Consider the following 14412-nt stretch of genomic DNA (forward strand, 5'->3'; position numbering starts at 1 on the left):
AACCAAGTCCAGTGTACATTGATATAGCCACACTACTATCATTCTAACAAGAACCAAGGTTCAACTCCTTCCAGTTATAACCATATTCATTGTTCATATCAAACTATTCATGCTGTGCTTTTAAAAAGAAAAAAGAAAAGAAAATTTATAGTACTGTTCTTGCGGTTTGGAACTACATTTCTGTTGGTAAAAGAGGATGGAGTGGAGCAATATATTAAAATTCCCCTATTCTTATTGCATATGCACACTTTGGCATCCATCAATTTTAGCATAGAAGTCTAGAAGCAAAATGAACGAAAATGCTGATTCATCCTCCTTTATATATGTAATTTACTTCCTATACACATGGGCACAGAACAGTAATGTAGAATCAACCATACTTATTAAAATAGAGTTTCAGTATGTTGTCAAAATTTCTGCGCCAGTTCTAGTAATCAAAATGGAATGCTCAAACTGTGCAGCAGCGCTACCATCAGCGGTTACAGTTGTCCAGTTGTCTGGCCATGTTATACAATCAATACTTCCAAGTGTAAGAATTGGTTCTGCAGTAAAACGGGAAGAAACTCTTATCAAAAGGATTTATGGATCAAATTTCCAGCCTCATTGGTGTAGATATTATTAAAAAGTAATAAAATAAATTACATTTTTTACCCTTAAAGTTTTGGATTGTTTCCATTTTGGTCCTTTAAATCTTTTTCTTTTTTTAAAATCTCATTTTGGTCCACCAACTTCTGCCTTCTGTTTGCAAGCACCACGAACTGAGATCTCAAACTTAGTAAATTTTTATGTAAAAAAAAAAAAGTCATATCCAGTGCACCAAACTAACACATTTTATGGAGTCTGGGAAAAGTCATGGTAAGTAGCCTTACCCCCAATTTGTTTTGGAGAGGCTGATTCACAGAGCTGAACCCGTGACATGTCGCTTTGATGAAAGGCACTTGCCATTTAACTAAAGCCCGACCTCTACATCAGGTACATTCTTCTTATTTATATTTTATTTTAATTATTCTTGCATTTTTTTAATCCAATCTACATTCTTGTCCGCCTAAAACCTTTAGCATGGTGCTAACAAAGTTTTTGTCATTATTTCAACTAGACAAGGGAAGAAGTAAGACAATGAAAAGGATGTGATATTTCAGCCAACTAGCTAGAGTACATTGTTTATTGGGTATTCTAGGTGACACCAAGACAGAACTAAATCGATTATAAAAAATAAAATTTAAAAAATAAAAAGACAGAATTAGAGCAAGAAAGAACATTTTGTAGGCAATATAGTCAGATATAGACAAAGTCAAAGCTACATAAACTGAGATGTCAGATATATTGAAGTTTGTCATCATTATTTTCAACACTAAGACGGGTAAGTCGAGAAATGAAAAGGCTGTCATATAACAGTTAACTAACTAGAGCACCGTGTTTAATGGCATTAGGTAGGTGATACCAAGACAGAGTCAAAGCAAGAAGGAACATTTGTAGGCACTGTAGTCAGATAAATATTTGAAACCAAGCAGCACTACATATGTTGTTTACACTCTATAGCTAAAGATAAGAATGTTAATACAACAATTAGGAAAGTAAAGCAAGCAAAGATAAGATAGTGGTGTTTGCAAGTTGCAACACACCATTACAGTAGAAGTTAAATATAAGGCAACAGAAATATTAATTTTCCCCACAATTTGAGCTGAAATTTTGGAATACTGAATCCTCGCTAAGAGGTAAGCAATTCTTTTGGTTCAAGTTTTTTTGGTTCATGAACACAGCTTATCTTACAGATTGAACCCAAGCTTTTTTTTTTTTTTTTTTTGGATAAAAGGGATTCAGGGAAAGGTTTGGGATGCTACCTTATTCTTTCTTTTCAGGTGCAAGAGACTAAGCACCTACATTATTGTTATTGCTGTTGTTTTTTTATTGGTGTTGGTGGTGTTGGTGTTAATATTATTATTATCATTTCAATCGCTCGAGTATATTCTCCACATGGTTAAAACTACCAATATAGTTCCAGTCTAAATACTAAATGGGCAAAAGATAATATAAAATTACCACCTACTTTACAGGCACAGGGTAATGCACTCACCAATAGTAAATGTCTGACCTTCTACCATGAAACCAGCCTCGTCATTGCCTATCAGACAATAAAGAAAATATGTCAACGAGTACTTAATACATTCAACAAGCACAGGAAACTTCAAATAATGACTTAACAGCATCCCCCTAACATCACCCCGAGGAATTTGAACCTAGTTTCTCCTCTGTGGGAGAACTAAGCCACAAGGCTCTTGGCATGACCACAGCTCATTGCAGATATTTGGACAAACCAAATTTAGAGCTGGTTGCAGTCATTTTATAATTACTTGCTCTTTTACCAGGCTTTCAAGATTATCCATCCATCCATCATCAAATCAACCAGGAACAGTCGATAAAATAACCATAACAATTCAATATAGAGAGGAGAGGAAGAAGAAAGACTTTCATTTTTAATGATAAAATATAAGCTAAATTCGAGTCAACAAGTAGTTGAGAACCTAATGATACCCCAGATCAGAACTAATGCACTCTACTAAGCACTACCTAGACAGATCAAGCTAAAATGTATGTAGTGTAATAAACCTCATCATTTAAAGCTGTCATTTATTTTCACTACAAATTATATGGTATAACAATATTTCAGATACAAATTCTTAATCTACAAATTGGAGTACAAAATGAAGATTCCTTCACAAAGGGGAATAAATTCTACAACAATTGATATTAATTTTAGCAATCATCAACTCAAAACTGCTTTGGAACTCAACACACAATGTGGAGTTAGTCACACAACTTGCCAGCACTTGAGAAAATAAAATCTAAAACATCAACAACATAATCATGAAAAAATAAAAAATCAAAATGAATCAATGAAAGAAACAAGCAGCCTAGTTCACAAATTTGATCTTATGCAAAGGAATATAAGAGAAATAATGGTATATTTGCTTCACCTAAAGAACCTCGTTACAAGGTTGTTGCTTGTTGGTACCAACATAAGATTAATCATCACAAGATTTTTCACTAAGATAAAGAGTCCCCTTAAAGTTCCAATGTTTACTCAATGGTACAAAATGTTTAGTTCTAATGGTTTTATTCTTCCTAAGCCAATAAAGTAATCAGGTAATCAAAATACTGAAATCAATAGGTCACTTACGGTGATGATATATAATTGGTTCAGAGTGAAATACAGTTCCCACACCATGGCCAACAAAACGCTCCACCACACCATATCCATATTTTTCAGCATGCTCACTGAGATAACCACCCAAAATATAATTGTTATAAACAACTCAAAATCAAGTGAAATCGATCATTGTTACATAACATGAAATAAAATGATCATGTATCATGCATTGAAACAAATTATAAGGTTGCAAATTGTTAAATTACCGATTGTCCCAAGAGCTTAAACTATTGGAATGTGGTAAATTTAATCATTTAACCACATATTTTTAACATTCCCCCTCACGTGTGAGCCGAAACTACCTTTTAATAAGTGAGACCCAACACGTGAGAATTTAAATGGGAGGTAGAGTGAAGGAGACAAGGATCGAATTCAGGATATCATGCTCTGATACCATGTTAAATTACTAATTGTCCCAAAAGCTAAAGCTCTTAGGAAATAATAAATTTAATCACTTAACCATAAGTCTAACACTCCCCCTCACTTGTAGACCTAAATTTCCCCTTAATAAGAGGGGGCCCAACAAGTGAGAATTTAACATTTTAAATGGGAGGAAGAGTAAAGTCAGGGATAACAGAATGCACAAGTAAGTCAATTATAATATTACCAAAACACAATCAGTAAATTATGTCTATTCTGTTATGTGAAACACATATCCATCTATTATACACAATGCCTAAACATAAAGTGAGGTGTAGTTACAATTTTTATAAGTCGTATTGGGCCTGTTATAACCAACTTACAAGGAGAAGAAATCCTCACCCAACATAAGGTATGGGTCCCACCCAATTTCATGTTCAACTTCTTACATAAGCATCAGCATGCCAATGAAGTGGTTTTTACTTTCTGGCTCTACATTAAGCAGAGCCTTAAAGAGCCCTTGGAGCTAAAAAATATTTAAGTGTGTGGAAACCCACTAAAAAAGAGCTTTAAGCAGTGTCAGTAAAAGTGTCAAGTGCACTTAAGTCTTAAGTGAACAGACCTCTTGAAGTCTAGGTGCTAGCACACGCTTGATTAAAGGAAAGCACACATTTTTCAAATATAATATCCAATAACCTCAGATAGAAATATTCACAACATATTATAAAAAATAAAATGAAAACTCAAAATATTTATATTTTACCTATTAGGTAAATGCAATTGATTAATGCTTGTAAGTTCAAATTTAACTTAAGTTAATCAATTTCTTAAAAATTTTATATAGTAAATTGAAAAAATTTATCAATGGACAATATGATAATAATCTAGTCATAGAAAGTGTAATATTTTGCATAACTGTCTTGTCCTTTATAAAAATACATAGCCATTATAGTTATAATCAAATGATGAACATGGTTCAATCAACATACATCTCAAAGGCAAAGACCAAAAAGCACTAATAAATTAACCTAGTTTTTATCTTTTTGACATGCAAATAAATAATTGCTTGTGTAATACAACACCTTAAGAAAGAATGGTGTTTCTATAGTAAATCAATGGTCCATGTCATTTCCTTCAAGATCAAGCAATGAATTTTAAGAATTCATATCTTTTTTTTTTCTTTTTTTCTTTTTTTTGATAATTAATAAACTTTATTGGAGAAAGATGTAAGAAAATACAGAGGAAAAACACACAGGCAGTGTGCTAGAAGCAATAACAAAAAATTAAGTAACACTGCAAGTACAAAAATCAAGCATATCAAGTAAAGAAACAAAAGAGAAGACACCCGAAGCATTTGCCCAATCACGCAAAGTCTAAAAAAAAAAAAGAAGCTTCAACTCATAAATCGATCTTTCAATCCCTTCAAAGGTACGTGTATTCCTTTCCCTCCAAATGATCCACATAAGAAAATTAATATCTTTGTTAGAAATATAATTAAAACGCATGCCTAAGGCATACTTCTTTAAATGATCTTCACTTCGGCCAAGCAAAGTGCTTAGACCTTGGGGTTTTGAGCTTTAACTGTACCTAAGCGCACTTATAACAACACTGGCTTTAAGGGGTCCTTAAAGCTGAAACTTGTAAGAAAAAACTCTACAATTCACTGTTCAAGCTTTATAAATCCAAAACTTTAAAGCACTATACACTGTAATTTGCCAAACACTCAAAACACTAGAGCTTTTCAGTTAAAGCTTAATATTGTAAAAGCTCTACTAGTAAAGCTTTACTTCCTACAGCAATGCCAAACAAACACTATGAAGAAGACAAAGAATCTTTTACACCTACCCCTGATATTTTATAACCAAGTCATAGTAGGCCAAGGTACCAAATCTACTCATACTTGAAATTACAGTTTTCCTTTTGATTTCAGTATTATTATAAGATGTACCATACTACCTAAAAAGGTTTCCCAGATATGGTGTATTACAAAAAGATTTTGGTAAAGTTTATTTATGACAGTTGTACAAGGCCATAGTCAAAATTCAAACTTTGATGCAGAGCACTTGTTTTTTCCTATGTTCTTTGATTACAAATAACTAACTCATTAACTCTCTCAAAAGACTTGATGTGCACTCCAATGCTCCATTTCAACATAAAATATTTCCCGGGAAAAATGTTTACAAGGAAAATGACTTTTTTCTGTGTTTCATTGCGACGCTAGAAAATATTGCAAAAACACTTTCCTCTATTTCACTAGCACATAAAATCATTAATATTTCATATAATTAAACAATAACTTTCATCCACAACATGAATACTATCTAGAGCAACTAGAAAAACTTACAGTTGAGATGAGAGCTTTTTTTCTTCTCTTTTTTTGTTGTTGTTGTTATGTTCTGTGGGGATGGGAAGCCATGGAACATGTTTTACACTTGCTTTATGCTTAGAAGCATAGAACATTTTATACCTCTTTTGGGGTTTTTGTTTTTTGATTGTAAAAATGGTTTTCCGTTGACCAACAGACCAAGATTTTCAATTGTACCAAATACTGGAAAATGTTTTACACCAAAACAAACTGAGCATAGCTTGCCATGTATCAAGCCCTGTGCTACTCTTTGGTGGGTAGTTCTTTTCTTCACAGGCTCTGAATTGAATACTTTTTTTCATAAGGTTCTGAGTTGAATACATTAAAATAATGCTCAATAGATGAGCAAACTTTATTGCATTAATGAGTTAAAATTTATATGCTAGTATCAATAGTAAAGTATAAAGCACAAAATTACTTCAACATATTTCACTGTAGAATCTAAATAAGCTATTATACTGTGGACATGGATCTATTTCTAATAGCATCTGACATTTTAATTGGTGTCTGCAAATTGACATTCACATACTCTAACCATTTTTGACTTGACACTTAAGTCTTATACAAAAATGTCTTTTCTTTTCTGATCCAACATATCATGAGCACAAGAAGTAGTACCTAATTCTCTTTCCAATTTTCTTAAATTGAGCACCATCTTTGCAAATAGCTATGCCTCTCTCCAAGCACTCTTCAGTAACCTGCCACATTACACAGATTGAACAGCTATAAGTGAGGCAACGTTTAATGCGCAATCGATAATTTATTTGATAAATTGGTACAAAGCTTTCCAGAACAACAATGGTTGAGAAGAAACTATGCTTCCAACTTAAAACAATTGCTACATGCATGTCCAAAATAATATGTTAGTTATTACCCCATTTGTGGGGATCAAACAAACATTTACCTTCACGAGGCGTTTCATCTCATCACTAACATCTCCACAAAAAAATGTTTTTGATGTGTCTCCATGATATCCCTACACAACATACAAAGAAAGAAATCAACTTCTAGCTTTAAAGAAGTAGAATAGAAATACTGAAAGAGTCAGATACCTTACATTATCTACAGCAAGAAACTACTGACCTTTTCAGCAACAAATCTTCTAATATTATATTTGAGTTCCTGTGTGTGTGCACGTGTGCGCTTTTTTCAGAAATAAAACTTTGGTAAAGAGCAAACCAATTGCATCATAAATGACAATGGAAAAAAAATTTGGGAATTTGTCTACGTGTGCTTGTGGTGGGTTTATGATTCAAGTCTGAATATGAATCAAGGAAAGAGAGAATTTTAGAGGAGAAATCAGAGAGCTAGTTCAAGCTATCAAAATTAGCAAGAACACCTGACGTAGGGCCGTCTTCTTTTTGCTCTTCCTCCTATACGTGCATGTAATTGGGGGCTTGTACCTCGTATCCGCACCAACACCCAAACCAAATCCATAGCAAAAGGGAGAGGAAAAGTCAAACATTGGTTGAAAGTTTATTTACTTCTCTAGAAAAAACTGCAGTTATGCCGATGGCACCTCCTCCCCTTATAAGCACTAGGAGGGTTGAGGACATGGGTTCAAATCCTATTGAGTGCGTGTGTAACTTACCAAAAAATGTTAAAAAGGAAGCCACCGTTTCAACTTCATAAAAATCTAAAATCCCAGTTTTACAAAAGCAAGATCTTTAAAGGATATATCCATAGAGCTCTGAGTTCATGGAGAGCAACTTCATATTAAAAGGCTTAAGAATCGATAACTCCTTAGCAGTAGGAACTTATATATTAAAAAAATATATATTGACCAAGTTATTCCAATTCCAGGATGACTGTCTGACAGAACTTTAATCCAACGTCAAAATTTAAATCCTTGGAACTCCTAAGCAAAACATTAGTGTGATTATGTGGTTAAATTGAGTACAGAAACATTTATACTTTCCTTTCACTTTCTCTAGCAATTTTACTAAATGGGGACAAGCACGGAACATCTGTCATCCTCTCATATCATCCTATTGCTGAAAAGGTTTTAGATTTTAGGATTTTGTACCTGCCTAAAGAATGAAAAAAGGGAGAGGGGGGGGGGAGAGAGAGAGAGGGTGATGGAGTCATTTTTTTGATAAATAAAGAGGGTGATGGAGTCATGGAAGATAAATATGCTATTACTTTGCAAATTCGCCTATTCAAAAATTATTCTATTGAGTCCTCATGTGAAGTTCAATTGAAGTGAAAGATGTGCCCTTTTAATGGTCTAAGTATGAGTCTTTTAGGGTTAAAACAGTTTTTAATTTGGGTTTTCATTTTATTAGTTATGGTCAGTTTTATATTGAGGGGCAAATCTGTAATTTCTGCAATTCCTGTGAATTAAGGGTATTTTGGTAATTTAGTTGAGTCTAGAATCTTCTAAGGTATTCTAAGTATCTTAGGTTTATTTACTTTGTGTCCAAGTTAGTATTTATTAGGTTTTATTAATATTCCTAATACTAGTAGGAATCCTATATTACTAGTACAAGAGTCTATATTTATTGTGCTCAATGTATTCAAAGAAAAATAGAAAGAGTTGATTAATAAAATTGAGTGTTTTGAGCAATAAGCACGTTGGCTCTCTTTCTCTTCTTTCTTTCTAAGGTTCACAGGTCACACAGCCCCTAAACAGCCACTACAGCCCTAAGTTCTCTCTAATTCTTCTTCTTTCCTAACCCTAAACCAACCCAACTAAACATAGACAAATCCCTAATTTGTCCAACATCAAATTGCTATCAGAGCAAAAATCCTATCACAAGTCCCTGCCAAAATCTTCTTCAGCCGCTTGACAAAATTTATCATCTAGGATCATGTTGATGCGGGAAGATGCATCACTTCTCTCAATTGTTAGGCGTATTCAAGCTATACCCAAATAAGAGGAGGATTGGAAGTGTACTTCAATATTTAGGACCATAGTGCATTGTAAAACTGAAAGTCAAATGCTTATTATTGATGGTGGGAGCAAGATGAATGTTGTTTCCAAAGCTACTATTGAGCTAGGAAGCACGGGTACGGATTTGGGTTCAAGTTCAAGTTCAGGTGCGGGTGCAGTGCGGCGATATGGCAATTTTTGAAAAAATAGGATACGAGGGCGACGAGATACGTTTACTAATAAATTAATAAATATATTTTTATTTTTATTTTCTATATATTGCTAAGCATTTTTTTTCATATAAAGGTAAACATATACCGATTTAAGAGCATTAGTAGATAATAAAGTGAGAGATGGAGGGAGTCTGAGGGAGAGCTAGACTACTAGAGCCATGGCCGTGGGTTAGAGAGAGAGAGAGGAGACGGAGAGAATGAGAGAGACTTTTAGATGATTTTAGGATTATTTCTTTAAAGTAGGCTATCAAAACAGTGTTTTGATGATATATTTTAGGCAAAAATGCAAAACTAACCCTCTAACTTTTAGCTTTTGTTATTTCAATCCTCTAACTTTCAGTTTTGTCATTTCAGTCCTCTAAGTTTCAATTTTTATCAATGTAGTATTATGTTAGATTTCAGTTACTGCTACCGTTAAGTTTGACCTTTTTTTTTTTTGAAAATAATTTTTGTAATTAAAAGAAAATAAAAAATAAAAAATAAAAACAACATGGAACTGGAAGGTCCCCTTCAGTCTTCATCCTCAGTTCCCCGTTCTCTGCTCTCTCTCCATCATTTAACACAAACACACGCTATACAACACCACCAACAAGATTTTCATTCTTCTTTTTCTCTCCCTGAAACGACATCGTAGTGAGAATATGAGCGACGATGAGTGGGTCAAGGAGGCCATGACCGACGACACGGTGGTGGTGGATTTCTGTTAAGGCTCTTCCAAGTTCAGCCTCCTCTGCCGAAGCCTGTTCAGACTGTTCTCCGCCTCAGCTGGACTGTCTGCCAACGTCGTTCCAAGTTGGCGCCCAGACACGGTGACTCCACCACAAAGAAGAAGGCCCAGCCTACGCGAGCTAGTCCTACCACGCCACTGTCATGGAGCGGCATCACCTCTGCCAGTGGCGGCGCTCTCGATGGCTTTGAGGAGTCAAGCCGTCTTTCCAAACCAACTGAAAGCTCGAGATCTAAGGTTTGTTGCTCTGATTTTTCCGAGCAACAAGAAAAGAAAAGTTCCATGTTTTCTTTTTTCTTTTTTTTTTTCAGGCTTTTTTTTTTATTTTCTTTTAATTACAAAAATTATTTTCATAAAAAAAAAAAAAAAAAAAAAAAAAAAAAAAAAGGTCAAACTTAACGGTAGTAGTAACTGAAACCTAACAGAATACTACATTAACAAAAATTGAAACTTAAAGGACTGAAATGACAAAACTGAAAGTTAGGGGACTGAAATGACAAAAGCTAAAAGTTAGAGGGTCAATTTTACATTTTTGCCTATATTTTATGTTTTTATTTTTAAAAAATTATTTCAGCCCATATCTAAGGCCTGTTTCGGCCCATTTCAGATCGAATCGGAAACCAAAAAAAAAAAGTTCAGCCACAGACGCGTGTGCAGCCGCGTCCGTGCGTATCCAACTCGTTGAGAGGTTGAAGATACCAATGGAACCACAAATAAAACTATACAAGGTAGCGTGGATGCTAGATCATAATAATTTGCCTAGGAATCTCTCTCCCTCTCTTTTTAAATAAATAAATTTTGACCCCAAAGGGCTTACAAATTAAACAAACATAAAAAGAGAGGGGGAAAGGATCTCTGTTCATGGCATTTATCAAAGCCAGATCCTTGGTGCCATGTGCTTGCAGCCACATCAAATAAAACTATATTGCAAGAATGAAGCTTTAGAGATAGGTCAGGCCTAGTACAATGGCAAGTGTCTTCCACCAAAAGTCACAAGTCACAAGTTTGGGTCCAAGAATCAGTCTCTCTCTATAAATTGGGGTAAGGCTGCCTACCACAACCTCTCCTAGAGCCGGCAAAAATGAAAGCTTTGTGCACTAGGTACTACCATTTTTAAGCTTTAGAGACCGATCGTTCTAGATACTTAATTCAATATACTACAAGTACTTGATATGCATCTAGCTTATGAAGAACATACAAATAGTATATATGAAAAAACTTAAAAATCAGGAGTATAGGATACACAGATGGTCAAATCAAATGCTCAATACACTTTACTGTAAGGATATTCAATCAAGACATCAAACAGTTATTCACATATACAAATAAGCAAATATGAAAAATTAGCTCACATATACAAATAAGCAAATATGAAAAATTAGCACATTAAGTGGAACGTACATTTAGGTAGACCGTTACATCAATATTTATTATGTCACCATCCTGCACAAGAGAAGACTATTAGTGATGAATGGTATGGCTTCCTATGAAGGTGTCAATACGTAGTCATAGCATACCAAACCTGTAACTGGCGAGAATCAGGTATTCCGTGGCACATGCACTCATTAACCGATGTACATACACTCTTTGGAAATCTCCCATAGCCAAGAGGTGAGGGATAAGCACCAGCATCAATAATCATTTGGTGCACTGCTTTGTCAATTTCATCTGTTGTAACAGACGGCTGTTAAGATACAAAAACATGTCAACCAAAGACCAATTTTAATAATCCAATGGAGAGATAGCATGACTAGATTTACAATAAGCATGTGGTCCATCATGACAATGGATAAAGGAAGGAGGGTGAACTTCCAAGACCTGTTCCACTTTTAAAGAGGCAAAATGAAAGAGAAATTTTCGTTTTCTTTTTTTCACATCAAAGAAAACTGCATCCTCATGGATATTCCTCATCCTGATCATATTGTGAAAGACACTTGCAGAAGGAAACAATAGCCTACGCACTAGGCATTCCATTCATCCAACAATGCACCTCATAGACTCAATAACTACCATCCCAAAATATGTTGCAACTTGCAACAACCAGGACATCTTTCTGACAGGATACAACTCTATATCAAAGCTCACCTGAATTTATGCTAAAGGCCTTTCATTGACCTAATACATCTCTAGAAGACAGCAGCAAATATGAAATCCACAGTTGACAACCACTGCAAACTATTCACAGCTGAAATGTGAATATGAAGTCACCAAGTAATAGAGATCAAATCCAGCATACCAAAGGGTTCATTAAGCTTCGAAAATTTTAGTCACTTTTAAAATGTAATGTTAGGTCAACAGCTGCTCAGAGCTTGAAACCAAAATCCCAAATATAAACATGCAAGGTTTTGGAGTTACATGTCAAGTTGAACTTGAGTTGCATTTTAAGTTAAATTAACAAAGAGAACTTAACTCATATTGTGAGCCCGCCTAGAAATATGCAAGTGATTTTAGACAAATATTTTTTGGTAGGATACATTAGAACCAATACTCAGACACAGATTACGCATGTAGAACAACATTATGAACCTTATTACCTTATAGATCTTATTATTTACACAACACAACAAAGAATTTCACATGGGCCATAAAGCTTACCCTAACCAATTTTCCTGCATTGTCTAAGACACGAGCAGCAAGCTCACATGCAGCCCTCATGCGAGCAATGCCTTCAGAATCATGAATTTGGTATTCACTTGAAATTTCCGGCAACAAATTTGAACCTACATAAGGAGGCTTTGGTATGTGATCAGGCATGGGAAGACGTGGTGATACCTTTCCCCGCCTCAATGGTGGCCTTCTTTTGACCTTTGTCACACTTGTAAGCTCACGTTCTCTACATACGAACAAAGAATATATCAAGGAGACAAACTAAGAATCACTTCAACCTTCTGATGAAGCAATGAAATGCAATGAACCACTTATAGTCCAAACGTTTTATGCCCTGAAAAAGCAAATTGACAATGACCCTACTCCATTTCTCAAAGTGCCTGAAAGAGAATGCAGGTTGAATTTCCAACTTCAACCTTAACAATTCAAACAGAATCAACGTGACAATTATGATATAGAAAGGAGCTACAGAATAGATTGACATACACATATCCTCTACATGGCACCATATGCCAACATCAGTATTAGAGTAATTTATAAAAAAAATAATAATAATAAAAAAAAAACCATAATCATATTAAAAAAAAAAAAAATTAATCAAGAACACACATGCATGAGCAAAGGGACTGAAGGACTGGCATAGTGCAGGCTGTGCAGCTCTTCCTTTTTAGCGGTTTCCCTCTTTTCCTAGGTTTATGTAAAATCAAATAATAGTTTCCCTCATCATTTTTACCTCACCAGGCAGAGCAGAGAATAAAAAGAATCCCAAATCATCATCTAATATGCCATAGCAATAGAAGATGTAAAAAAGTGTAGTAGTTGCAGATGAGTTAAACCACCTTGAATGCAATTATTCAACATTGTTCTTATTATTGAAGCCTATTGGTTTTTCATATTGATTTTTGGTCAGGATTTCTTGGATTATGCAAGGACCAGTGGTGGGTTTATTTTTTTGTTGGAAAGATCGTTTTAGTATTCATTGGAGTTGCATTATATAGAATGTCATCACACTTTGTCTCATGTGGTACATTTGGAGGAAGAGAAATACTCATGCAGTAGTACTATTGAAGGAAATGAGTTCACATTGATGGGACCTAAGCCTCTATTTCTTTTTCCATTGAATGAGAACCATAAGAGGTTTTGCTTCACTATCTTTTTTGAATTGTTTTAAAATCATTTACACATTTTCTTGAACTTATAACTAGGGCTCACATTTTTGGATAACCTTAGGTAAGGGGTTGCTGCCCTCAAAAACGGCACAAACAATTAATTAATATCATTCCCAAGCAACTTTCAGAAAACCTCTATAAATTCCATAAAGGGAGCTTCTAAGCCACAAAAGCTGATTCAACTCTGAAAGAAACACACATACTGACTATTGCATAACTAAAAAAGGGGTCTTAATAACCCTGCAAAGTCATGTACCTTCTGATTCTCATTGCCTCCTCCAAACCCCATAGCTTCTTGGAAAATACAATAAATTGGTTTCGAGAATGCAAATGTTTTCCTGAATTGAACAACCACATATTAATAATACAGAATAAGACCCATTATTGCAATCAAAGTTAGCAACTTTATATTAACAAAAGAGAGATGAACAAATGACTCCCCTACTGTGAACTCAGAGAAAATAAGAAAACACAACCAAATTTGAAACTTTCAATGTTCTTATTGATGAAAACAAAAAAGACCCATTGGCTAAAACAGAATATAGTTCAAAATTTTCTGTTCTTTCCTTTTCTAATTTGTTATTTTCATTAGCAACAGGAGAAAAATAGAGACAGAAAATGAGTAAAGAGAGTGTGAGTAATAGACCAGAGAGAGTATAGGGTGAGAAGGTGAGTGGGGCCCTCATCCCCATGAACATAGTTGAGTTTGATAAAGGTTCACCATGCAAGGATGATGGCAGTTGCAGAGATGCCATCCTCTACTACACACTGTCACTGAGAGAGACAGACAGAGAGAGCGTGTGTGGAATGTGGATAACAGAAAAGAGGAATGCAGAGCTTTGCAATACGGGCTTGGCCAATTTTGAAACAG

General features: G+C 34.8%; 1 protein-coding gene across 1 annotated transcript; it reads right to left on the reverse strand.

Moving 5' to 3' along the window:
- Nucleotides 1-212: 212 nt before the first annotated feature.
- Nucleotides 213-14412, reverse strand: LOC126690454 (methionine aminopeptidase 1B, chloroplastic). Its single transcript, XM_050385621.1, has 10 exons — nucleotides 14188-14412; nucleotides 13798-13879; nucleotides 12361-12598; nucleotides 11288-11449; nucleotides 11167-11208; nucleotides 6838-6909; nucleotides 6552-6631; nucleotides 3179-3276; nucleotides 2075-2122; nucleotides 213-542 (listed from the first exon to the last, which is right to left on the reverse strand). The coding sequence occupies exons 1-10, from the start codon at nucleotides 14294-14296 to the stop codon at nucleotides 397-399; spliced, it is 1077 nt and encodes a 358-aa protein (XP_050241578.1). The 5' UTR covers nucleotides 14297-14412; the 3' UTR covers nucleotides 213-396.

Source organism: Quercus robur, chromosome 1, assembly GCF_932294415.1.
Source record: "Quercus robur chromosome 1, dhQueRobu3.1, whole genome shotgun sequence".
NCBI classification, from domain to species: Eukaryota; Viridiplantae; Streptophyta; class Magnoliopsida; order Fagales; family Fagaceae; genus Quercus; species Quercus robur.

Bases quoted from the DNA above. Each gene is read 5' to 3' on its own strand.
- LOC126690454 (XM_050385621.1), bottom strand. From the start codon at position 14,296: ATGGCATCTCTGCAACTGCCATCATCCTTGCATGGTGAACCTTTATCA. The intron at 13,880-14,187 runs GTCTATTACTCA...TGTTCAATTCAG, and splicing joins CTCACCCTATACTCTCTCTG to GAAAACATTTGCATTCTCGA. The intron at 6,910-11,166 runs GTACGTTCCACT...TATGTTGTGTAG, and splicing joins ATGTAACGGTCTACCTAAAT to GGATATCATGGAGACACATC.